The 27,704-nt window shown below is 44.6% G+C and overlaps 1 protein-coding gene across 1 annotated transcript in view; it reads right to left on the bottom strand.

The window, feature by feature from the left end:
* Nucleotides 1–1,048: 1,048 nt before the first annotated feature.
* Nucleotides 1,049–27,704, bottom strand: part of pcbp4 (poly(rC) binding protein 4) — a 197,838-nt gene continuing 171,182 nt past the window's right edge. The window contains exons 13-15 of the mRNA XM_087841137.1: nt 25,771–25,826; nt 14,753–14,922; nt 1,049–9,858 (exon numbers count right to left, since the gene is read on the bottom strand). Coding sequence (XP_087697263.1) covers nt 9,417–9,858; nt 14,753–14,922; nt 25,771–25,826 — 668 coding nt within the window. The 3' untranslated portion in view covers nt 1,049–9,416. The remainder of the gene's footprint in view (nt 9,859–14,752; nt 14,923–25,770; nt 25,827–27,704) is intronic.

Consider the following 27,704-nt stretch of genomic DNA (forward strand, 5'->3'; position numbering starts at 1 on the left):
TCACGCACCGCTTTGCTGTCTGAAGTCTGAATTGTAGCATTTACACTTTCGCCATGTTTGTTTTTCAGAGGCAGACGTGACCAGATTTAGAAGAACTGAGTTAAATTAAAACATTTGTGTTTTACAGCAGGCTGTAAAGTGGTTTGTTTGCTGTAAAGTTTAACATGACAGGTGGTGACAGACTCCTTCCTGTGGATGTTAGAAGAACTGCAGGTTGTGGTTCTTCACGGTTAGCAGCCACAGGAAACGGCAACAACTTATTTGGAAGTAAAAACGTCACGTGTGTGCGTCGTGCGTGTGTTATGAAAGCTTCCTCGCTGTCCTTTCTCTCCTCATTTGTGTTTTCTTTTGTGTGCTTCTTGCCCATTAAACGCCCCATTTGCATTTTGAAACCACTCGTTTGAGGGAGGCTGCACAGCTGCTTTCCATTCACTCATCAAAGTGATGGTGCGGCGTGGCACAACGACGGGCACGCTGGGAGTGGAAGTTCAGCATCAGGTCCACCGTGCTCCCAGACAGAGTTCACTGTGGTCGCAGTTCAATGACTTGGACTCTTACTACATACGAAAGTGACCCAGATCGGATTTGAAAATATCGGATTTGATGCGCTTTCGCCTGCAGTGTGAACGTAGCCTAAGAAACTTGGTGCTTGTGTGATTGGGTGACTGTGGCATGTTGTGTACATATGAGTCCATTTACCCATCGCATACAATCATCCAACATTAGCCTGCAGTGTCGGCAGACGGCGTCTTTCACGTTGAAGGTTCACTGAAGTTTTGTCTTCATGTTTGTTTTTGTGTGAAGGTTTTTTTCCCTCCTCAGACTCGATGCAGCTTCATCAGATGTTTGCTGGAACGAGGAGTTGCCTTGAAGGTGAAAGTCAGAGGTCAGCCTCACTGTGCAGTTTATACTCTGACACTCATCTGTGACTGCTTTTTAGATAATTACACACCTGCAGATGTGCATAAATGCACTGTGTACGCGTCTGCTCTAAAACTAAAGTCATGCACAGAGAATCATCGGTTTTAAAGCAGAAAGCAGTCGACAGTTTCATCTTCAGTGTGGGTTTAATTTATTAGAACATGGCATGAATGGAAAGAAAACAGTCACAAACACATCAGGCTGATATACAAAGAGCAAAACATCCTGTCTTTACAGGAAGAAATGAAAACCAAAAAGATGGAAGAATATGTCGTCGTAATGGATTTTTCATGTTCGAGTGCAATACAATATTCACAACCGTTCAGCCGTGGGTTCAGGGTGGGCGAGGTGTCGCCGTGTGTGTGTTTGTCGTGCAGCCTCCAACGAGAGCGTTTTTATGACGCGAGCTTCATCTCCGTGTTGGACAAAGTCTCGGAGCACGTCGCGGGAACGTCCGCCTCCACGGTCTGAGTGTCCAACACGTTCACCCCGAAGAGCAATAACTTGACTCTGTTTTGTTTCCCGACGACGTGATTTTTCTCTCCGGAAAACGTTGCAGACTTTGAATTTTAATAAGAGTGAAAAATATGTTTTGATAAAGAATGTTGTTAATGTTCACTTCAGAGCAGAGGTGGAATTAAGTCTCCCTCAAAGGATGGATGCTCGGCTAAAATCTGCGTCGGTGTTCCTGAAAATAAATCTTTTTTTGTTAATTTAAGGAGCTGCTGTGGATTCTGATCTTTGTTTAAGATCCCAGGACTCAACACTCAAGCTCCTGATGTTCTTCCAAAACATTTTGTTTCTAATTATTACTGCAAAAATGAGTTTTTTGTTAAAGGAAAAATTAATCTGGCACAAATTATTCTTCAGCTCAGTCTCTTTTAATGTGTCTTAAAATGATGTCTGGAGGCTTTTTTTAATATATATTTTTGTTATGGGCCAAAAGCTGATTCATATTCATGCAAACTGAATCATTTTTGGTTCCATCTGTTTTTTTTTTTTTTAGTTGATGAGGAAATATGAGGATATAATAAAAAATAAATAAATAAAAGTTTGTGCATTTTTAAATTAAAGTGGTTAAAATTCTTACTTTAAAGCAGACAGGGACTCTGCCTGTGCTCACATCAGTGAATTCTTCAAGGGATTTTTCAAAGGAACCAAAATGACTGACCTAAATTATTAAAAATGTCAAAACCAGTGGAGTAAACAAGCATGCAGGAGATATTACAGGCTAACTATGACGGGGACTCTCTACACTTTCAGTGTGGTGATCAGAAAGTTCTGAGAACAGGTCCGTGAAAATGAAAAGTGCTGCATGATTTCGATTGGGCGATTCATCTTCTCTGTCGCCTTTCACCAGGTCTCTGCTGGATCTCCTCACACGTGTTGGAACAAGACGAATTTGGTGAGCGAACGCCCGAATAGCCGCAGAGCACCTGTTTATGTTCTCTCTCCAGCAGACGCCTGCGTGGACGGTCTTACTCTGGGGAAATATGTCTGTGAAGGTTCTCAGTCATCCAGGTCATCGTAGTCAAAGGAGCTTGCAAAGAAAAGCGTCTGGACTTCTTTAAGTTGCTTGAAGACGTTTCACCTTCATCCGAGAAGCTTCTTCAGTTCTAAGGTCAAATGGTGGAGAGTCCCAGATATAAACCTAGTGGGAGTTTCCCCCCACAGAGGGACAAAAGGACCCCCTGATGATCCTCTAATCGCCTGATCCAAGGTGTGGAACTGGGTGTGGGTCCCAATCAGCCAGAGTTTCGGGACTCTCCACCATTTGACCTTAGAACTGAAGAAGCTTCTCGGATGAGAGGTGAAACGTCTTCAAGCAACTTAAAGAAGTCCAGACGCTTTTCTTTGCAAGCTCCTTTGATCACTCTGGGGAACTAATTCAGAGTGAATTCTGAAGGGAACTAAAGGGAGAAATCATCCTCCTGGTTTCACCTGAAACTGCTCGCTCAGAGCTAGGCGATGATCCTCGACATGAAATTCACTCCAGTTTCAAAGTGAAACTAAAGTTTGAGGTCTGCAGCTGCCTGCACAGCCCCGACAAGATGATCTTAAAGAAAAGATCAGCCAAATTCAAATCGGTTCACGAGTTTCATGTTCTCAGAACTTTTTGATTGCGCCTCGTTTACGGTGCACTGAGGAATATTTCCTGTTTTTCCCTCGTCTACTTCTACTTGGTGCCCCAAATGTAAAGAACCCCTCCAGACATCATTCGGAGTACCAGAGTCTGTCAGTTACTCTTCAGGGCGGGTGCGTTGCCAGTCAGAGCCGTAGTCCGCTGTAGCCCTTTCACTTCAGCTGCACGTTACCAGCACGGCGTCCGCGTGAGCCCACGCAGGGTTCAGAGCTGAACCGCACAGAGATGAGTTTGCATAGACATCAATTCAAGTCAGACTCATGCAAATGGATGAAGGACACGTGGACGATGAAAAGCAAGGACGACAAAAGTTAAAGAAAAAAGAAAAGTGTTGTGTCGAGACGAATGTGAGGAGACGGGTGTCCACAGTTCAGTTCATCAACATTATTTATAAAAATAAGTGAGCTTGTTAAATATACCACATCATCATCGTCATCAGTCTTTTTAGAAACAAACAGAAGGAACAGGGAAGCGTCGACACCCCATCGAGTTGAACGTTGATGTATTTGTTACAGCTGGAAAGTACACACACCCAGATTAGCCGCTGCTGTTGCTCTGCAATGTGTAGCTACTCGTACGGCTCTGTTTAGTATTGCTTTGAGTTCACACTGCCAGTGCAAAGACCGAGGCCTGTGTGTGTGTTACGCTAATTTCTTGGTCATATTTGTGTGTATTTACATGTTTGTGTGCGTGTTAGTGAGGCCAGTCAAACATGCAGCATTAGTCTCTGACACTCTGGGCGTCAGTTTAATCTGAACAAAATAAATTAAAATCAAATAAACTTTTTAAAAATTGCACAAGCTCCGCTACAGAACTACAAAAAGCACACTCACACATTTCTAACAGATCTCGTCAGCCGCTGCCACAGACTAGCATAAAAGATGCACCGTAAACCTGCACCGTATAATGTCCAGCAGGGGGCGACTGCTCTCATACTGTCGTGACTTCCCCAACGACTCGATGGCCTGAACATTAATCTGAAATGGGATTTAACACATGATGTTCATTTTGTAAACTGGTGTCCAGACGATGTTAAACTATCCGGTTTCAAAACAACGACTTGGTGAAAACGTTCAGCTTCATGCTTTAGGTGGCTACGTCCATCTCTGACAAACAGCCTCTGATCAGCTAAATGTTTGTGGATGGATGACCTTACACTCATCGGTACTGATTACTTCCTGGAAACGCGTCTGCAGACTTTGTAGTTGATCATCAGAGTAAAACTAATGACTGACTTCTGCTTTAATCACAAGTTTGTCTATAACACGCCTGCTCGTTGTAGAGCACCTCACAGCCAGCGTAGCATCTTTACTCTGACTCGGCTCTGATGGTGTTTTGGTTACAACAGGAAGCTGTTCTCAGAGGTAACACAGTAATACATGAAGGAATCTGTTCCAGAGGCGGGCGTTCATTCAAACACGATCATGAGGTCGGTGTATGGACAGTAATCTCTGTGAGCCCTGCCTGTGATGTCATACAGGGGTGTGTCCTTACATGATCTGTTCACACATTCTGTTTCAGAGGGGCAACCAATGGGAGAGGAGCTAACACAGACAGTTGATGAGGTGATGCCATAGCTGGACTGGCCATTTGCCCGGTATGCCTGATGGTGATTTTTCGTTTTTATGGGCCGATGAGTATTTTTCTTTTTTTGTAACAGTATAAACAATGAGAGGTGGTGGATTGGCCAGATGCTGGTCGATGTGTAAAAATAACTCAGTTGTTTGGTGGTGGCTATGGCGGAGCTGCCACAGAGGCCAGCAGGTGGATGAGGGAAGGGGAGGCAGGAGGAGGAGAGACCCCAGGTGGTCCAAGTGTCAGGTGAACTTCAGGTAATAAGTTATGACCTGCAGTCTATCTGGGTCAGATATAAACCAAGTTTAGGTGGAGTTTATTGTTGTTGTGCTGACTTTTTACAGTCAGTTACAATAACTCGTACTGCGTGCTAGCTAGCATGACGGCGTTTCTACAGCTGGGTGGGTGCTATGATGTTACTGATAGTAAAGTTCTCTAACTAACCTTATGAATAAAATAGTTGCCAACCGTCCCGTAAAAAATGAAATCGTCCCGTATTTAGAGAAAATATTACGCGTTTCGTATTGAGGTGAAAAGGGACACAGTTTGTCCTGGACTTCAGCTAGAATGGAAAAAGACACAACAATGGATTTATTCTGTCTTTATGCTGCAGCTGCCTCTTCTTCTCTCATTCTCTCTCTCTCTCTCTCTCCTGTTGCTACTTCAATCATGAAACTGATCAATGATCAGCTGATCGTCTCTCTTGTTTGTTTATCGCCCACTTTGCGCCAGAAAGAGGAAACCAGCGGATGTCGCGCTAAACAACAGCAGCACGTTTAAGCTTGATCAGCTGTTGTTAGAATTTATTTAATATTAATTTCTAGTATCAGCTGATGTTTGCTGGAGCCACAGCTGTAAAGCTGCTGGTCATGATGTCGGTTTGGATATGTGGTGAGAGGGAAACATGAAGATGAAACCAGGAGATGTCCTTACTGAATCATCAGAGCTGAACAGGTGATGGAGAAACAGGTTTACCTTTTAGGTGACATGGATGAGTTGAAGTTATGAACTGTTTCTGAGAGACAAATAACACCAGGATCCTTTTCTAAGTAGCTGACAGCTGGTAACTGTGCAGGGCAAAGTGTTGCCAGGGGGGCAGGTAGAGCATTAACAGGGAGAGGGGGGCACAAAGAAATACTTTTCTTTCTTATTCTCATTTAAAATGTCTCACTTTTAACAAATAATTATCTGAATCTTACAACCAAAGATTGTTGAAGATCATTCAAAGGCTTTATGGCTTTTCCTATAACTTTTTGTCCCAGTCCAGCCCTGGGTGATGCACCAAGTATGAAGTAAACCAGGATTATTTTGAACTTTGAATCATGCAAAGCTAGTCTGTCAGAGTCCAAGAATAAAAACGCTGCTCTGTTGTCTACCTTCAAGCCATCTTTCTTCTAATTGGCTCACAGACAGTTACTGTGAAATGACTACATTAGGGACATCACCTCTAAATGACATCACAGAGAGCCAAGAGTGTTCAGAGCACTCTGAGCCTGAGCTTTTGGCCCACAGGGATTAGATACACTTGTACTCACACGGAGCTCATCATTAGAGACTCTGGTCATGTTTTATATGAGCATCCACCACAGGAACAGGAGATGAGCAAAAGTGCACAACAGGTCCACTTAAAACTCAACTGCATGTGACAAAATGTTGACTCGGTACTTTCTGACGGATGGATCGACTCCTGGTGCCGAGCTGGATTTTGGCCAAAGCGTGTCCCCGATATATCTGCTTAGAGCTACCAGGGTTATCGACCTGTGGTACTCACCCAGTAATGACTTCAAACGTCTGGCTATCAGAAACTGGCTTTTCCAAAGCTCCTCACTGTACACGTTCAAAGATTTCCCATTTTAAAAAAACAGTTCTTTTATTCTAGTTCTGTGGATGCTGAAAGTTGAGAAGCAGGGCAGACATTTATAAACAGATATCCCAGTTAGAAAGTGTGTGTGTGTGTGAGAGAGAGAGACATAAAATGGCCAGTTGGAGCTCACAAGTGAAAACACTACTCTTCTAACAAAACACCTGGTTATTAGCAATAATGGTACAGTGATTTTTTTTTATCCCCCAAAAAGAAAATAATCAGTTTTGTTCACTCTACATACAGAACATACAGAAACTAAAATACAGTTTTACAGTCTTTACCTGCAGCCATGTTGGGAAATGAACTCATCTAAAACTGTAATACTCCTCTCAATAAGTTAAAAAATAATTTAAACAACACATTTTGGAAGAGAACATATGCAAAAACCAAAAAAAGAACCTTTTTAAATCTGTTGCATGTCTTTAAAAAAACTACACAACAAATACTGAAGGAAAAACCAGACAGGAAGCAAACGCAAAATAGTCATTTACAAGTCGACATCATCGTATACAAAAGCAGAGTTTTCAGCTCAGTGTTAGTGACCAGTGATTATAAACTCTGAGGGAATATTCCACAATAGTTAATAAATATGCAAGTATACAATAGGACGAAGAGCAGGGGACAAAAAGAGCAGGACACAGACTAGGAGGGGAAAGCAGAATAGTCTCTATGGCTTTTACAGGCTTTGTGGCCCAAATGACCTTAAATATCAGCGGCTGCAAACACCCACCAACCCTCTGAACTCGGAAAAGGGCCGAGCTGCAAAAAGACACGAGGAAAAATAAAGTCGGGGTGGACTTTTAGAAGTGGGATTGTTGGAAAATGATGACTCAGACCTGCTGATCCTGACTTTTAATTTTAAAAATCAGACAAATAGATGAATTTCTGTTAATGTCTCAAATTATTTAACAACAAGAAGAACACTTCCACATCAAGGAGCAGACTGGAACATCCTTAAAGCTGTTTTTATGTGGTCGGATGTGGAATGACGACGAGTAAGTAAGAGTCTCGCTTTCAAAATCCATGTAAAGTAAAATTACACAAGTATTATCACATCCAAAGTATCTGAAGTAAAAGTTCTGCTTCTGCAGTGGTGCCCACAAACAATCAGTGGATGAATTTAAAGTTTGCACTGTTCTCTCATCTTTGCTTGGTTTTCTATTAAAATAACAACTCTCCTCCATCCACTGGGAAAACTAACGTTTGGGGGCTTGTCCGGGATCCGGGCTGGGACAGAGACATTAAAGCATCCATAGGTTTGTCTGACTGTGTAGCAAAATTATTTTCCTGAACTTTTTCCAGCTGTGTCTGTGTTTGAGTGACAGGTGAAGTATTGAGGAGCCATTGACCCTGAGTCGTTTGTACGTGGTGAGCCATCAGCCTTAGAGAGCTGCTGTACAGGATTGTCCTATTTTGCTTTTGGTGTTTTTCATTCTGGTCCTACATGCCTCGCTTTGAGGTGTTCAAAGGTTCTGAAACTTTGTTTTTAAAAGTGCTACTCAAAGAAAGAAAGAGCTGTTGGATATATGAGTATATAAAAAGGTTAAAGAAGCAAGGTGAAGAGTGTTATTTGTTATCCTGTATTTTTTTTCTTTAATTTATTTCCTACTCTGTGGAGTTGAGACGGATATCTGCATGAAAATCAGAAATCCTCCTTCATTTGATTTCTGAAAGTCGTGACTGGAGCCGCTGCAGTCTGTCAGAGTTGCTCAGCAGGTTCTGAGTTAATTATTCGGCGTTTATGATTCAATAAGAAACTTTTGAATTTACAGAGAGCGTGCAGCTCTGTTTTGGGATTTTTCCTATTAGCTCGAGCTGTAGTTGAGTTAGCCTTTGCAATAGTGCTCAGTTATATTTGTAAAAGTGATCTTGTTGGTGCATTGTCACCGTGATAGCATGACACTGGTTGCAAACTTACACATACATCATGTTTGGCAGTGGGTTTTGGTCTAATTGCACAAACATGCTGTCTGACAAGTCGTCAGTGCTTTGGGGAAACTGGGTGAAATCTGCTGAGAGACCGTCGTCCTCCCAATCCTTTCATGACGGTAAATAAGACCCTCAGTCGTGGTTTTTAGTTATGTAGCTAACTTTACACTGGTCTGTTTATTTGGTCTATAGCTGCTGATCCACACAAACAGCAGAATGATTTTAACCCAGAAACACTGTTTGAGGAAACCTGTGTTAAAATTGTTATTTTTCCCCTTGATTTCCAAGACTTTGTCAAATCGGTTTATCCTGGTAATACACCCAACCCGGTTGCACAATGTTCCAATACCAGGGTAGCAACCAGAGCTACTTGCGGTCACTCAGGACAATGATTGCAATCCCAGTAAATCCACCGTGGAGTGTTTCACAAGTGTCCGAGAAGCAGGTCTCTGCTCCACATCACTCAGAATAGCACCAGGTCTTTTTATTTCTTGACAGAAGCCACATCAAGCTGCAGAAAGCATATGAGGAGGGCAGGAAGTCGCACACAGGACAGCCGGTAAAGAGCTAAGTCCAAAATAAAAGACCCGGCACCGACTAAACACTTTCAACTGCTCGCAATGTGAAGACGTGATGGAACAAAAACTTGTCCAAGACACGAACCTGCTGTGCCCCTGGTTTAGGGTTTGGTTATGACCACAGCGCAGAGTCACGGTTAGCTGAACTGCAAGCTTTAAACTTTTGACGTCACTAACCCCGCGGCCAAAGAGAAAAGCTTGTTTGCTGCCGTGCACACCTTCCATGGATGATTCAACATCATTCATGTTCCAACGATCCCACTTTGATTCTTTTAGGCAGTCAGAAAAAAAAGAAGAGGAAGAAGAGGAAGAGGTGGAGAGGCAAACAAGTCAATGAGTAATGTGCTAAAAGAAAAACCAAAAACGGCCCTTAACGTCTAAACCCGGCCAGGAGCTACCTCTTTGTTTAGTACGGCGCAAACTTCTGCCTCTCCGGCTTCTTCATTCCATTGGTTGAGGACGAGATCTTGGCTGTGTAGGACGCCAGGGCCGCTGCCGCGTGAGCTTGAACCGGAACGGCTGCCGTCGCCGCTGCCGTCTGCACTGAGGCTGGTAGCACTGGAGCCCCAATGGCCGCTGCGGCGGCCGCCGCTGCTGCCGCTGCTGAGGCGGGAGGGGTGGAGAGTGCCAGGTAGGGGATGGATTTCACTCCCAGGAGGCTGGAGAGGGGGAAGGCGTAGGGAGCGCCCAGGATTGGAGCGTGGGGCAGTGCGGCGCCCATCGCTGCCAGGGGGGAGGAGGAGGAGGACGAGGCGGAGACAGGGGGGGAGGGCTGGGTGAAGCTCATGGTCAGATCAACGGGAGACGGCATGGAGGAGGACTGGGCGGTGGATTTGGCGGTCTCTAAACTGGAGGGGGAGGTGGAGGGGAGGGAAGGGGGGGAAGGAGGGTGGAGGAGGGGAGGGGGTCAAGGAGAGGGAATTTTGGATGGAGAAGGGTTAGAGGGTTAAATAAAAGACATGTTAAAAAAAATCAGAGTAAAAACGGAAAAGAAAAAACAAACAAACAGGATCTGTAAAAATGAACCAACGGAAATCTGACAAAACTCAAATCATAAGACGGGCGTGTTTGGCTGGAGGTTGCAACAGATTATTGTAGGGGAGTTCGCTGTACAGATGGGGGGTGTGCTGTATAAGTTGGGGTGATGGCTTGGGAGGGGGCTTAGGGAGGAGGGAACAAAACCATCAGAAAAATTAGCATGGACGCTCCGTCAGAGAGGACGCTGCTTCAAAAACAGGACAGAAATCCTTTGTGTGGGTCTGTGCTCATCTCTGTGGGAGCTTCTCACCTCGTGTTTTCTAACTAAAAGAAATGTTCTGCACATTTTAGCATCAATCACCATAAAACAGTGAGAGGTGGGCGGGCACGCAGCCCCGCATCCTCTTCATATTTCCTAAATCAGTGCAACCAGCTGAAAACATAATCCAATCAGCTGTTTGAATCACTAACAAGCATCATTCAAAGGCGGGACTTTCACTCCAAAATATACTGGCTTACAAAGTCTTATTTAAAATGACATGAACTGTAAATAAGTGTCTGTGTGTGTGTGTGTCAGTATTTTTAAAGGTTTTCATTTCCTCGCATGTTGAATACTCAAGTTTTTCTTGTAGTTGCCTTGGGGCAACGCTGCACAGCAACTGTTCCTGTCTTTGTGTTTGAATGTTATCGCATGTATTTGCACAGCTGAGTCTCTAAATGTGATTCAAACTGTAGCTTTTCTGCTTTTAACACAATTATTTCACTGGATATTAAATGTAAATGTGTTTAAGTTCATGCAACTATCAGACAGCAGGTCAAACATGAAGCTGGAGTGTTCCCGGCATTAGAAACGTACTGTTAAACATTCCCGAGTGCACAGGAACACCAAAACGTCTGCTCACTAAAGTTTCTTGAAGGGGTATGGGTGACGCTTTCAGTTAAACGACTAAACGAAGTAATGAAGTGGAATCTGGTACCATTAAACGAAGGAGTTTGCTTTCGAAGGCTTATGTTACACTCCCTGTTTGAAAGTCAGCAGTGGTTCATGTCACCGGGAGGAAAACTCCCAGGTCACTGAGACCTTTTCCTCTGAAAGACTTCAATGCACAGCTCCATCAATAGGTGATGCCCCCCATTTAAACACTACAGTTAAGGCAACATGTCGATGTTAAACCGAGAACTGCTCATTTTGAACTCGATTCAGAAAAGTTTGACAGGAACATGTTTGCCTCTGAGTTGCATCATCACTTCCTCGTTTAACAACGCTGAGCGTCCTCAGGAGAGCAGCGGCTGTAGTTTCCTGTTCTTGCTCGATGTGAGACAACTTCCAGCTGCTTAACACGCAGAGGCCTCCTCTGCCGCTTTAGGACGCTCCAGCTGTTTTTAATAGGCAGACACCCGTTACATTACATTAGCTCCTCTTGTACTGCAGATTCAGCTGCAGGAGTTCAGACTGTGTTTGGCATCTTGTTCACTTCAGCAAGACCAGCCACAAAAAAGACAGCCGGGTCTCATGGCGTAAGCTATCTGTCTGTGCTCACGGACACATTCTGTCTTTGTATTTACTTGGATGGATTTTCCATTCTGTGTGTTGTTGTGTCTATTATTTAAACACAGGCTTGTATCTGGATTTCCTTGAAGTGTAGTCATGCAGTGGAAACCTAAAAAGTAGTGCTAGGCCTCACAGGAGGCAGAACAAAGCAGTGATTTCATATTCTCTAACGTCGCCCACATATGAAACTGATTCATGTTTAAACACATTTCACTGCAGAAGTGGTTACATCGACAGATATTGTACAATTACAAGTTCAATCTGTAAAGGTTGTTGCTCATGGGGCGGGCCAGATTAGAACCTGACAGCGTTATAAAAAGCTTAAAGTTGATCACACTCAGGCAGTTACAGAGACTCAACATCAAGCTGTGCAGGAAGCATTGTTTCAATGTGACTTCACTACTGTCTAAGTGAAACAATCGGGAGGGTAGATCATTTGACAGATGCACCCCTGTCACACCTTTTTACTGCAGAGCTCTGATCGTACCTGATACCCTCACATATCTATATACCGTATTTTTCGGACCATAAGGCGCATTAAGCAAAACAAAACAGTCAGATAAGTCAAACTTTACTCAGCTCATTCTTCTTGCTTCCTTCACTTCCGTACCATCGATTCATTAATGTTGAATTCTCTCACAGCTGCTCTGTTCCCATGTTGTTGTGAAGTTTGGCCCGTTTACAGCATCCTGCCATGCGTTTGCATTTGTTTAACCATCAGGAACCCTCACGTTAACTTTAATCAAAAGTTAGCGTTCATCCTCCAGCTTCACTGTTTATGTATGCTAACATAGCTGTGTCGCTAGCGATCACGTAGCACATCATTATATACCAGCTAGCCCAACTTCAGTAACCCTACAAATGTCACTGCTGTTTAGTTTTCTGTCTTCATTTATGTTGGAAGTGACAGCAGAGCTGTACGTTTGAATGCTTCAGAAATCTCTCAGTCAGAACATGCTATATCATGTTTAGCTAACTAGCGAGCTAACTTCTTGCTAACTTCTAACTCCGTTAAACATCATAAATTTCATGGATGCCTGGATGTTAAACTTGATTGTTACACCTGGTAAAGCAGCAACGCTGATCGTTTTATTAAAGATGGAAGAATTTAGACAGTTTTTAACTGAGTAATGCTCCAACTATCCATCAAGCGGTGCGGCTTCGTAGCTTACCAAAGTCGTACTAAAACAGTTTTGACATATTTCTGAGCGGCGTGTAGCACATAAAATCGGTTTCAAGGTCAGTAATTACAACCAGAATTCATACATAAGGCACACTGTCGATTTTTGAGAAAATTAAAGGATTTTAAGTGCGCCTTATAGTGCGGAAAATACGGTATATATAGATATATATGTGTATATTGTTGGATTCACACAGTCTGACATTTTCCAGCAAACCCTGGCTGATGTTTCTGGGATGCAGTCTATCTGTATAGACAGGGGTGCACATAAGTGGTCCGCAGGTGTCAAAATAAAAGATGCTCACCAGATAAGAAGTTGCAATAATGTTTATATAAAATGCACCGTTTTTGTCCGCTAGAGTGGGATTTTCACGGCACATTCTGCACCACATCTCTGTGCGTTCATTATTTGTTTGAAGCCAGCTCACCTTCTGCAACCACTTATCCAAGAACACGCGCTTCTTATGCGGTTCGGACTCCTTCTGACATTTCTTGGAGGTGGAGGAACACCAAAGTAATTGCTTAAAGGAGCTTCTTCGACATCTTTAAGAGTTCTAAACAAATGTCTGTCCTCCTCCTGAAAATCTTATGTATGCAAACACGCGTTGCAACTTCTTATCTGGTGCGCGTCTTTTATTTTGACAGCAAATGCGCACCTGCGGATCACTTATGTGCAGCCCTGGTTATAAACACACATGAATCCATTCATCACAGACTTTCTGACTATACGTGAGTTCATGTGAACTGTCTTTTAGTTTATGGGACGTTCCACAACATCTGTCAGTTTAACCACTTTGGTTTTTTTAAAGAATCCATTTCATATCTAAGGAACCTTGGAGGATATGAAATATTTTGTTCTCCCTCCTGCCAAGGTTTTACTGCTCATAAAGATATTATGTAACCATCAAAGTTTGTATCTCTGCGTTTGTGAATATTTGAAGAAAACAACTCCAAAAAAGAAGCGCAGGAGCTGCTCAGGCGGGAGACGACGGCTTATGATGGTGCGGGTTGTGTTGGAAGAAAAGCTCCACAGAGAAGCCAGAGTCTGACTTCCATCTTTTTCCCGTCAACCTGCGAGCGACCCGCCGAGGGAGGACGGAGATTGGATGAGCTCAGGCAGATCGCCGTGTCCGTGTGTAACCGATTAAAGAAATAATAGAAAAGAGCAAATTTGTCGGGGATTCTCCAGCGACTGCTCTCACCTTCTCTGACCTGACATTTCAGACTGACCGAGGCTGCCCCGTGTGTGTGTGTGTGTGTGTGTGTGTGTGTGTGTGTGTGTGTGTGTGTGTGTGTGTGTGTGTGAGTGTGTGTGAGAGTGTGTGTGTGTGTGTGTGTGTGTGTGAGAGTGTGTGTGTGTGTGTGTGTGAGTGTGTGTGTGAGAGTGTGTGTGTGTGTGTGTGTGTGTGTGTGAGAGTGTGTGTGTGTGTGTGTGTGTGTGTGTGAGCTGTCAGTATTTATGTGTGTGTCACTTGCCTATTCTCCTCGCTGTCGGCGGCAGGCTGAGTGGTAAGTCAAATATCAATTTCATCCAGAGTCCAATGACCAATTTGCATATTCATGCTGGTGGTTACTTGTATTAAAGCGAGCTGGCGGCGCGTACCACATGTCGCTTATATTTCTGATTAAATGGCGAGGAGAAGGCGAGACCGACGTGTCCGCTGCGTTCGATATAGAGCTCGATTTCTTTTTTATCAGGCAGTAATTGTCATGCATCCTGCAGACGTACCTGACGGTGCATGCACGGCCGAGGAGGAGAGAACACCGCGACGCTGCTCTAACTGGCGAGAGGATCAAACTCATTTACATTTGCTCGACTGCTGCTCGCCTTTTGCCATTTACCCACCAAAAATGAAGGTATATAAGGACACACCTCTCTCTGTCGACAACAGCCCGACTCTTGTACCTACAGTTGCTGTTAATAAAGCAGCGAATCAAAGTGCTGATTTGGGGGAGAAGGAGCCGTCTAATGTGAGGCGTTTGTCTACAGCCTCGTTGCTTCTCGTACCCGCCTCTTCCTCCGGATGCTTACCATGAAGTGATTAAATACTGAGCCAGGTTGATGGCGATCGGCGTGCCGCTGATGGTGACGTGGCGGTCGCTGGTGCTGTCGATCTGACTGCCGATCTTGATCTGAGCCCCCGATACCTGCCGGATCTCGTTTATCTTGGTGCCCTGGCGGCCGATGATTGAGCCAATCAGCTGTGAGGAGGGAGACACGGAGAGGATTAGAGGTTTTTACAGCATGTGAACTGGAAGCTCAGCTTACTGACCAGTTTGAGGTCTGAGGACTTGCTGTCAGACCCTCAGTCTGCCTCTACGTCTGGTGTGACAGGTTAAAAAACTCTTAGACCTTCTCACTTCCCCACACGAACCTCCAGCCTTCGCTCTCTGCCTTCACTTTATTTTCCGTCCTTCCATCTTGTTATCTGCTGCTGTCTAATAATATGGGACAGCACCAGGTGGTGAACTCTGACTCATCTGCCTGCCGCGAGCTGGGCGAGGGTCCCGGTGTGAGCTATCCTGGTCTCAGCGGGGGTTTGTCACACAGTAGGTGTCACAGCAACCACAGACAGGTAGTTACTGAGCTCACCTCCGTGTCAGTAAATGTGTCTCATTATTTTTTTTAAGACGGCAGGCTTGTCAGGTGGCAGCACGTCTGCACGGTGCCAACTATGCATCTGGAGCTAAATTTATAAGGAATGAAACTCTGAAATCTGTTTTGCAGTTAAGGAGGCAAAAAACGTTGGGAGGTAACTGAAAGATTTTGTAATTACAAGACATGTTTATCCTAATTATAAGACGAGGACTGAGAGGGCGGGGCTGGAACAGACGGGGGCGTTTCCAGCTATAAAAAGTTTGTTCCAGAGGAGGAAACACGGCTGGCTCGGTAACAGTGCAGCTCTGAGCTAGGGCTGCTCGATTATGGCAAAAATGATAATCACGATTATTTTCACTGAGATCTCGATTATTTGACGATATTTATTTAACAATAACAATGTGTTGAATAATGACTTTAAAAATAATCTAAAATAGTGTGCAAATACTGATAACAGTGCAAATGTTTGCAATATAAAAAATAAATGAAAAATGTAAACATCTATGTTTAGTGAACTTTGCAGTGTTGCTCTGTGGTGCAGCTACGACACTGTAGCAAAGTTTACACACTGTGTCTACTTGATCCACGTCTGACTCATGAACCCATAATGTTTCCACACCACTCAAGTTTTTTTACCTCTTTTCAACCAACAGCAGTCACTCTCCTCTCCAAATAACTTCTGCTTAGCTTTCCGAGCTTCCCTCGGGTCCTCTTAATCAGCGGTCCCCAACCCCCGGGCCTCGGACCGGTACCGGTCCGTGAGTCGTTTGGTACCGGGCCGCGAGAGTTGAGGCTCAGGTGTGAAATGTCTGGTTTTCAGGTTTTTATCGGTTTTCAGTAGGGATGCACCGATACCGATACTGGTATCGGGTATCGGGACCGATACTGTAAAATGTGGTATCGGTTAACTCGTAAAAGTTAACCGATACTAACTTATTTCATTAATCAGAGGGTGGCTTGTCATTTTTGTTGTAGTTTTCAGATTGGCCACTAGGGGGACATCCCGCGCCAAACAGGCACAGGGTTAGACGAGTGAGACTGGCGGCTCCAGATAAAAAAGAGAAACTGGAGGCTGCTGTAGCTAGGCTAAACAAAATGTCAGCAGTGTGGAACAGCCAACTTTAACTCAGGTTTTGGAAAAGCGAAGAAAAATGTCAAGAGAAAATCCACGGGCAGTTAAAATAACAGAGGCTCTGACTCATTTTATCGCTCTGGATGACCAGCCAATGCCGGTCGTGGAAAACATAGGATTGCACCGTCTTCTCAGCATACTCGAGCTGCGATATGAAATTCCCAACCGCCCACACATCAGGGAGATAATGGTGCCAAAACTTTCTAAAGGTAAAGACAAGCAGTGTGTGCGATGTCAGTCCTTGGTTTAATGGCACGGTCGACTGATGATCCACAGGCAGATGAGGAGTTCGTTCGTCAATGCCAAATACTTTCGTTATTTTGTTTGTTTGTTTACAATATGGACACTCTGCAACAATTTAAACGTTTATTTTATTCTCAAACCTAATTTGTATTCATTTTATTCCAAACAGAAGTGTTTATTTATTATTCTGAAAGCTCGAGACAGTGCCAATAGTTCAGTGATATTTTGTAAAATTACAATGTGGACACTCTGCAATAATTTAACAGAAGTGCTTATTTTTCACTTGAAATTTTTTTGTGGTCATTTTTATTAAGATTTTATTTTTTATCGGCAGAGAATAAAATAAAATCTGTCTTCCAATTAATTGCATTTGTATGTGTGTGTGTGTGTGGTAGAAGTATCGGTTTTTGTACTCTGTATCGGTAAGTACTCAGATCCAAGTATCGGTATCATATCGGTTTGAAAAAATTGGTATCATTGCATCCCTAGTTTTCAGCATTATTTTGTTATTGTTTTTATTGTTTACTCGGTTTTCCTGGGTCTTTTCACGTGTGTTATGAATAAATCTTCTTTTTTTGGTACCAGTACTAGTTTTATTTTGTTGTATTTATCCGCGACACCTTAAAGGCCGGTCCGTGAAAATATTGTCGGGCATAAACCGGTCCGTGGCGCATAAAAGGTTGAAGACCGCTGCTCTTAATTGTTGTGACACGTGTTCAAAACGCAGAGAGGTGCGCTCGATTTGCCACACGGAGCAGCGCGAGAGTAAAGCACGAGGGAGGGGCTAATAATCGGCTCGGTCATTTTTAATGATCGTTGAAAGCCCAGATCGTAATCGAGATTAAAATGCGATTAATTGAGCAGCCCTACTCTGAACAGATGACCAACGAGCGCTACCCTCAGTAAGTAAAGAGGACTCACATTTTAACCATCACTCCTTTCTTCAACTCTTGTGTAAAGTATCTATAAAGTTCCTCTGAGCCATTAAACAGAAGCTCCCCGGACCTGTGACAATCCTAGATCACCTGCTTCCTTTTAAGGAACAGATAAAAAAATCTAACCAAAGCCTGGCTCTGAATATTTTTAGACAAAACATTTTAAAGACTTGTTCTTTCTGCTGATATTTTCTCTTTCAGCTCTAAAAACGAGGAGCAGACGAGGTCAGGCGTATTTGGAGGATATGAAAGTTATGCAAAGGAGATAATGAAGACTAATGTCAGCGTGCAGGGTGTTGGTGTCATCCAATTAAAAACACAACACCAATGTGATGCCCACTGTGGAAGCTGGTAAAGAATGAACCAATTAACCCTTGGCACAGCTGATTGGCCTGAAATTGATCACAGCAGAAGTATAATTGATTAACTTTATCATCTGCAGTGAATTGTTTGCTCATATATTACAGATTAGTTTGGGTTATTACTTGAAGCACTGATGAACAGGAGCATCTCCTTTGATGCCTCGCATTAAAGCAGCCCTCTGTTTGACGTGGACAGAAGCCCCTCTCTCTGCTGAGCCCCCACCATCCTCGTCTTTTTAAAGCATGACTCATCGCTCCTCTCGGCTTCTCACTTTAATCCACTAACGACCCCGAGCTTCCCTTTAGTCACTTTTTGCCTTCATCTCATTCGTTGCTTTATTGCCTCCCTGTAACGGCCTCTTTCTGTTCCTCTGTGCACGAAAGAGTGAGTAGATCTGCACTGTAGAGAGCTGTTCTCAGAAAGGTCTTCGATAATTTAAGTGTGTGTCTGTGTGCGCGCATTAGAGACACTGACAGACAAAGTGCTGGCCAATGACAACCAGGTTACAGCCATTTGCGTGAGATCCCTCTTAGCCGCTGTTTGACCTCACAAACGTGCTCATTGAATAATTACCGTCCTCCTGTGAGTCACAAGCAGCAGACTGGCAGATATCCAGGAAACAAAGACACACACACTAACCTTTAAATGTCTCCATCTCTGGTTGCTGAACAAGTATTAACACAGTTTAAAGTCATACAGGTGCGTGACTACCTGTGCACAGACTCACTGAATACTGGTTAAATATTCGTACATCAGGAGTCATCAGTCAGCATGAAGACACGCAGAAGATATTCACTTTTATTTTGAAAAACTTCTTCTTAGTTTCTTATTGGTTAGACTGTAGCACTTTTTTTTTTTGTTGGCTAACCTGAGAGTTGCTATCAGCTTCCCTTGAGTTTAGCTTAAATTCAGTTTTTAACTAATTACTGATTACTTCCCCAAAGAAGTAATCCCGTTACTTTACTGATTACTTATTTTCAAAAGTAATTAATTACTTAGTTACTTTTTAAAAACACGATTTACAACCTGAATAGGTGATAAAGTGATAGATCTTTCAGCCCAATTCTACTTTTTCTGCATAATCATCATACAAAATGTAATCAAATGGAAAAGTCTCTTTTTAAAACTTGTTTTATTAGTTTTAATCTTTTAACTTTATGCATCAAGCAAACATTTAATTATCTGCAACATTCTCTGACTGGAAGAAATTAGTTTAACATTTAAACCTATTTTCTGCACATTCCAGCACATAAAATAAAATATTTTGTGTGTTTACACTCAGTCTTTCAAATAGATGCAAGTAAAACACAGCAGAAAATAAATAAAGTCAAAGACTAGCGGTCCTGTTGCTCTATTTTCACCTGTAAAGCAGGAGTGGGGTAGGCGGAGGGTTACCCTGGTGCAGGTGTGCAGCGGTCAGTGGAAGAATCCGCGAGTTTCTCTGTGTTTCCCATTACGTCGTAGCTACTCGGTGCTTGTTTGGAAGTTTAGGGGTTTTTCGCTGTAAAAAGAAGTTTTCTTCCCACGCACAACGGACACTAATGTTTTTGTCACTTTTTATGGAATCAAACTCAAAGTAAGGTCAGTACTTCCACGCTTTAAACGCTGCACGCTCATACTCTCTCTGCACTCGATATATGATCCATTGTTGATCTGCACACAGCTGTTGTCACGAACGTCGCACTCGCTTACGTCACTGTCATGAGACATTCTCGCAAAAAAATCACGGTTTTAGTAACACAGTAACGCAGCGTTCCTACGGGAAAGTAACGGTAATCTAATTACCGTTTTTGCAATAGTAATCCCTTACTTTACTCGTTACCTGAAACACTGTCTGGCTTACAAGTAACGCGTTACTGCCCATCTCTGTATGGCACCAAATCACAACAATAGTTGGCCCATGGTGCTTTACACTGTGAGGTAAAGACAACAATGCAGAGAAAACCCAACCATCAGACTACGGTTATGAACAAGCACTTGGCGACAGTTGGAAGGAAAAACCCCCTTTTAACAACCTCGAGTGGAGCCAGGCTCACACTTCTACACTGTGACAGCCTTCAGTGATGTGATGACTCACTTAGCAAATCACTGCATTTTGTTCTTTGTAGCTTTCAGCACTTGTAGACTTGCACCTAAAAACCAGCTGCTTAGCTTCGTCTAGATTAAAGTCTCGCTCTTCACACCAGAAACTCGAGACCATCTGCTCGTCTGAAGGTGGCGGAGACGCCCATGTCTAATGCATAAACCTCCTCGTCAGATTCGGAGACGGCTGGATAACATGGAGAATTTACATGAATGCTTCAGCTCGCCGACAGCCTGTACTGGCTCCTGGCAACAGCACACACCTGGTAGTTGGGTCGGATCACGTTCACGCCATGAATGAACCCCTCAGGAGTTCGTCACCACCTGCTCCAATAGAGTCAGTCAGGGTGTTTTGGGCTGAGTGTGATTACTTCTGCACGAGCCAATCGCACCAAGGACTGAACACCTCGAGTCTCCCATTTTACCCGCCATGCAGCTCATGCAGCTCCTGGTAAAAGCCGTGGTTCTGGCGGTCACGCACGCCTCAACTTGAAACAAAGCAATTTCTTTGCATGTGGCTTTGACGTCTCCTCCTTATATCTGCACTGATGTGAAAGTGTTGACGACACCTGTCGTTCAGGCGAATACGACCTGCACCATAACGCCGAACCTTAATGAATGTGGCAGTGATGAGGTGACCAGCACGGTGAGTATACTGGTGGCTAAAGAAGATCCTGGGAATTCCTTCTTTCATGCCAAAACTCTGGACTAAATGTAGACGTCGAACGATTGGGAAGTGGAAAGCCTCTGATAACACCTAACTCACAAACTAAGTACTTAAAATATTGCTCATATTTGATCTTCAATGTAAATAAAAACGACGTGACGGGAAGGATGAGCGCGGGGCGACTGGGGAGACGAGGTTTGTTTTTTGCTCCGTCTCCAAGGTCGGTTGCTCTGGAAAAGTGTGGTTTTCACAGGATGCCGTGTTCCCCAGCGAGCAGCTTTATGTAAGAGCTGGTGGGTAAAATCAGCTTGAAGCCGAAGCGCAGGGGAGGACGAGGACAGGGCGAGGGCTATTTTTGGGCGATTCCCTGCTGCCCCTGTAATTTGGAGAGGTTTACTGGAGGAGAGAGGGGGGAGACTGCTGTTGTTAAATCGCTAACTGTGAGCTATAGGATGTCATTAAGCTGCTCTGCTTGGCCCTGCTCAGTGACTCACAAACATATCACACACTTGCATGCGCCGGGTCTTAAGCTCCTCTCTGCTGTGTGCTTTTGTGCGTCTTATTCTCTCCGGCCAGTCGTCAGCGCACACGAGCGGGGCTGCACGAGTCTGTCCACGCTAACGGCACACAAAGGCATGAATGGAGGCTCTGAGAGGCCTCGAAGCTGCGACTTCATTTAAACCTGGAAGGTGACGGCACCTGCGGAGGTGTTGATTATCTTGTCTTGGAGATGGAGAGTTTCCGGGAAAGAAATGACCTCACGCTCCTGTTTTTCTCTCTCGAGCTGAACAGAGAGGCCAGTGTGACCGAACACGACTGTGTGGATTCCTCAGGAGAAATCAAAAGCCTCCTGTTAGGTAATGAGGCATGGATAAAAATACTGTTATTTCTTTAATAACGCCGGCCCTCATCACAGACTATTATCCAGGTGCAGAAACATCTCATCTTTAACCCTCCTCACTAATAATTGCTGCTTTGAATGAACCTGCTGCTCCTTTGCTAATTTAAATCCCATCCACAGGCACATCTTTGTATTCACAAGCAGATATTAAAGATCTTCTCTTGATAAACAGATCACAGCAGGCTGATAGCAGCTACCGCCATCGAATGACACCATCCTCACCAGCCAACCGATGATCGGCGACCTAATCCAGCGCCGCCGACTCCGTTGGTTTGGCCACATTTGTCGAATGGACCCGAGCCGCTACCCCCATGGCCTACTCTGGTTGACCCGCCCCACCGATTGGAGGGTGCATCGAAATGCACCAAAGAAGACATGGATGAAACAAATCCAGGATGATTTGAAGGCCCTTCGACTTGACCTCGAGCAGGAAAGAACCATCGCCTTAGATCGAAAAGTGTGGAAGATAATCGTTGGTCAAGCAAGAGAACCTGCAGCACCTACAGCAGCGTACTGGTTGCGTGGCAGACCACCGCCGCTGGTCGCTCGCTAAGGACAAGAAGAAGATAGCAGCAACATATCAGCCTTTTTCAGAAGCACTGACGAGGACAAAAATAAGTTGGAGCTATCGGGAGAGCGAAGTGCCATCTGCAGGTTTATACTGTAGTTTGCTCGACCTCTCAGTCACCGGCCAAGGGGCAACCCTAGAGTTGCAAAACTGAGCCAAGGCACTAGTGCCAAAACTGCAGTTCCTCTAACGTCCACTCGAGGCTCCAGCACTGAGTCAGTGCCCAGAGACTCCTGAGTTAAAACCTTTACAGGCGGCAGTAGCTGCTAGCCTCCCTCGATTCCTGGAGTCCCTGAACTGGACCTTCTGGAGCATTTTTAATCCAATTATCTAATCAATAATATGGCTGCTGTGGAGTTAATGGTACTAAGAGACAATCTCAGAAGTCTGAGCTCCAGTTTCAGGGAGTGAAATTCAAGGATTTCATTTGGATGTTTGGCAGATTTCAGGTCATTCATGGCTCCAAAAAGCTGACATGTTAGTGACAGTCCAGAAACGTCCGTCCGGCCACGTGAACGTTGCCGTCTCAGTATGCACACTATGAATATGAATGAGTCGTGCAGGGAAATGTAAACTGGAGTTCGTTTGATCAGTGATGCATTCAGTTGTTTAAAAAAAATCACTTTTTAAACTGGAGTTAATAAAGTTATTTAAAGTGATCCAGCTGCTGACAGGATGTCAGACGTTTAAAGTGAAGCACTGAGAAGACCCAGAGCCTGTTTCCTATTAATCATCCCTGACACCCAGTGGATGGAAAGGGTTCGCTTGAATTTGTTGTCCTCATATTAGTGTGTGTGTGTGTGTGCAGACAGAGCCGCTGACACACTGCGAGCTGCATTTAACCCAGAGTTTTGACGGCAGCTCTAAGCAGCTGATGTGTGACAGACTGAATGACTGGCTAACACTCGCTGATGGATGGCAAGAGAGAGGCAAAGTGGAGGAAGAGTCAAGTGAGGCAGAAAGAGGGAATATATATACTCTCACTGTGTCAATGGGAAAAACACACTGGCTGGCTGTGCTCGGGCTCCTCCCGCTCACATTCTCCTATTTAGCACCGTGTACGTGCAGATAGTCAGTGAACCACATCGAAACCAGCGTTTGGTGCTTTTTATGAACGTTCATGCTGAGCACACAGTCAGCTTGTTGCTGCTGGTCCAGCCTTAATCCCGTGAAGTGGACGAGAGTAAAATGGAGGTAGCTCGCAGGTCAGGAGGTAGAGCAGGTCATCTACCAATCAGAAGGGCAGTGGCTCAATCCTGGGGAACGTAGGTCACCGAAAAACAAAAACAGACGTTTTTTGTTTTTGTCCTCAGATTTGAGTAGAAAAGTCCAAAAACTACTAGTTAAAAATGGAAATAAAGACGTTTCAAAGTAAAACCAGCATGTTCCTGTTTGTGTTGCATTTTTCAGTTTCACTACAACTCGGAGAGCAGCAGGAAAGTGTCTGTAGACACGTCCATCACTTCTGTTCATTCAGACTCTTCAGCGTCCAAAATCACGGACAATGTCACATGGTCTATAAAACATCAATATTGATTAAAAACAATGCAAATATTTTAAAAGCTTAATATACAGCCTGGCTTCACTTTTCAGAAAACGTCCATTATGAGGCACCAACTTCATCTCCGGCAGCAGACTTCAAAGGATTTAACAGGAGTAACTAGTCAGCCGTTGGTTCTCCAGTTTCCACAACAGGTTACATTCGAGGCTTTAGCCTCCCTACAGGTACGCTCTGTCTGCAAGCCTCTTTGCAACCCACCTCGATGTGCATCGAAAAGGCAGTGAGGTCGCAGAAACAGACCCGTGCCACCAAATAATGATCGGACTAAATGAGCAACATTAACGTCTGAGGTCACAGACTCTGACCTTGGCTCATGTGATTAGGTAGAGCATCATCAGGGGGTCCTTTGTCCCTCTGTGGGGGGAAACTCCCACTACGTTTAAATCTGGGACTCTCCACCATTTGACCTTAGAACTGAAGAAGCTTCTCGGATGAAGGTGAAACGTCTTCAAGCAACAAAAGAAGTCCAGACGCTTTTCTTTCCAAGCTCCTTAGACGACTCTGACCTTTGATGAGCTCATTGCTGAGACAGACGGACAGACATTTCATCCAGGTGCTTAAAATGTGTTTGAGTAAGTTAATCCTGACCTGGTAACACAGAGAGCTCCACAGCTCCGTCTGAGTCACGTTATGTTGTTTACACGAATCATAATTTTCCTTTTATCGTGCGAGTTTGAACACTCACACAAAGCACATGTCAGCTGTGAGCCAATGATCGGGCACGGAGTCCTTTTACTGAAGCATGTAAACAGCTTAATGAGCTGGATCGTGGTGTGTAAACACAGCAAAGAGAGGGCGAAGCATCGAACAGCTGAGCTCAGGCTGGACGCATTACTGTCTGAGACAGAGGCTGAGGGGGGAGGGGGGGAGGCCGGGTGGCCAGAAGCTGTCATAGGAACAAAAGGTCGCCGCTTTGACCTCAAAACAGTCGACACGTCCATCAAACGTCACGCGTCCTTGAGCACGATGCTGAACTGTGAAGTGTCTGAAAAAAAGCCACTGGGAGCTCTGCAGGGCTGGGGGCGGGGCCAGCAGCCGGGGGGGGGGGGGGGGGGGGGGGGGAGAACACAGCTGATGATAAACTGCAACACGCTTCCAGGTCCAGGTGTTGATTACACTCACGAAACATGATTAACATGTAAACAGTTTCATGTGCGTCAGTTATTTGTCCTCCTTTAAACCTTCAAACCAAACTTCCTGCTCTGTCGTATTTTCTGTCATAATTACAGGTGAAATGTTAAAATGATTCATTTTCTCTCAGTGTAGTTCACAACTATCAAAGCACTTCAATTAAATAAAAGAGTAGAAGTTAAAAAAAGCGTCTGTGGAGCCCAGCGTGAAAAATACAGACGTACAAATTTAAATAAACGCAAGCTTGAGCTGAACACACGTTTTCTGATGATGGGAAAATATCAACTCGTTAGCTTAATTAAAGCTGAGAAGCTGTGATTGAAGTGTGCCACACATCTGCCCACTAAAACCACTAAAACCATTCATTTGCACTCTGTGTTGATCTGCAGCAACCAAAAACTGTAACCGCACAATTTCAGACTCAAATCTCTGCAAAGTTTGGAGCTGCATGTTTACATCTGACAAAGCAGCAGAAATATAAATGTATGAAGAGGCAGAGGAGCAGCATCGATTTCATTTTTCAGACGAAGCTTCATCTCCGCGGCTGGAGGCGTGGAGTTTGCATGTTCAGAGAGACCGGGAAATGCAAACACACCGACCGACTCCAGCATCACGTTCGCGCTAACATCGTTACACACTGTAAAGCTGCTGTTCCAGCTCAATAAAGGAGGAGGAGCTGCTCTCGATAACATCAGCAGTTCAGAACAGAAAGCCGGAGTGGAGGAGGAAGCTTGTAGGAGTGAGCACGAGCTGACCTGTAGGCTTGTGTTTTTGTGTAGGTAGAAGGAGATTAGTGGCCGGAGTCACGCTACACTTTCACTCACAAACAGCAAACACGCCTCCTCTGGAGCTGAGCGCTCTTACTCACATCGTTGGGAATGAGCAGCTCCTGAGACGTGGTTTGGGAATTCGCCTCCACCCCTCCTGGGAGAGAGAGAAGAGATAATTCATTTTGAATGATTAGAAAACATCCAAATCATCAGGGATCAAAACACAACAAACCCCCAATGCCAAAGAGAAAAGTGGGAGGAAAACTGAAGGAAGGGCAAAGCTGAACAAAGAAGGAAAAACGTTTCAACAAATCATATTTTTATTTTAGCCCATTAATAAAAAATGAAGGAATCTCTGTTTGCGCTTTAATAACAGTGTTTCTGATTTGTTGAGCACAGCTGGAGACCACAGCGAGTCAGGATCGAGCTCAGCGTTACATCAGCCCGTCTCTAACCCAGGCTCCCGTTTCTCCTGCATCCTTCATCTCTTTATTCCCATCCCCACCCACAGCTCGTGGCCACAGGACAGCTTCGCCTTCATGCTCAGCACCCCCACCCTACACCCCGTCACTTGATTCAGTGCGATCGGGTTGAATCCAACCATCAGGCGCCGCTCTGCATTTCAGTTTTCCGCTCCCTGGTGTGCCGACACTTTTTCTGGATATTAATCGAAGGAATAAACGATAAGAGCGTCTAAATCATAAGACGTGAACACACACAGACACACAAACAGCTAACAAGGACACATTTGTCAGATTTTCTTGATTCTTACTCCTCCGATGTGTCGGATTGTCCCTCACTTTGTTTTTCTGCCTGCCTGTGGTGGAAAAGTGCATCACCAAGAATTTCTTTCAGTTTGTAGGAGGATTGCTTACGAGTTTGAGTCCCACCTCTCCTTTCTTCCTGCTGCTTTCGTGACTTTACTTTCAGAAGGAAAGTTTCTGTCACGGTTAAAACTTCCTGCTCTCCAGTTTATCGTCCCTGCGATCACGACTCGCTGACCACGGTTTGAGTATCGATATATTTGTGCGCTGGATGATTCTATCCAACCGGCTAATGAGGAGCCAAAAAACTGATACGCTTTACCCGGACCTTCCCCTCGTCTGATCGCTCTGAAACTAAAGTGTCTCTAGTAGATCATTGCTTAGCACTGGCAGGTGTGTGTGTGTGTGAGACCCGTCCAACCACGTCTGATGAGTTTTCTACCTGGACTGGGTTGGAATAATCAGTCGCCCCCACGTGACGACTCTCTCGTCGATGGTTCTTTTTGCTGCTTCCTCTTTTCTTTCTTTCCTTTCTCGTCTTTTCCTCGCTCCCTGCCTTAGTTTTCATTCTTAAATCTCTTTCCTTTTCCTTGTTCCCCATGCCTCACGCACTCATGTTTTCCATCTGTTTCCTCTCTGGTTCTTCGTTGTACATGTACACTGACAAAAACCTGTCTATTCTATTCTATTCTATTCTTCTTCTCTGTCCTTTTGTCTTTTTTCTCCTACCTCTTTTCTGTCTTTCACTTCTGTCCTGTGTCATGGTCCGTAGTCCTGTGTGTGTGATGCGCGGGTAGCCACACCCCCAGGCTGGACCATCACCGGCACACCTGCTCTCCATCGGAGTGATTACCTGAAGAGCTACTTAATCAGATGCTCCACGCCAGTCCGTTAATCACCTCTCTGTGGTAACTGGACGCCCGCGAAAGCGTTGCATTCATATCTTGTTGGAGCTGCGTTAAATCTGCCTACTTGTGTCTAGGTTTCGATCCGGCGTTCAGCGTCTGCCACCTGCCTGTCCTCCTGCTCAATTGGATCACCCGGTGCATCATCTGGCCCATCCACTACCTCCACGGACTCCCCTCCCGAGCTCCCACGGTCCCGCTCTGATCGTAAGCCAACTGGTCTAACTCAGTTTTGATGTTTCCTCCGCTTCCCGGCTCCCTCGTAATCTTCTCCCCTTTCTTTTGCAGCCTCCCACGGCCCCGATTCCGGCTTCCTCGCGTCATTGTTTCCCCGGGTTTTTTAGTTCCTCGTTTTGCTCCTTT

The sequence above is a fragment of the Neolamprologus brichardi genome, chromosome 5, assembly GCF_056152115.1.
Source record: "Neolamprologus brichardi isolate AB-2024 chromosome 5, ASM5615211v1, whole genome shotgun sequence".
Taxonomy (NCBI): domain Eukaryota; kingdom Metazoa; phylum Chordata; class Actinopteri; order Cichliformes; family Cichlidae; genus Neolamprologus; species Neolamprologus brichardi.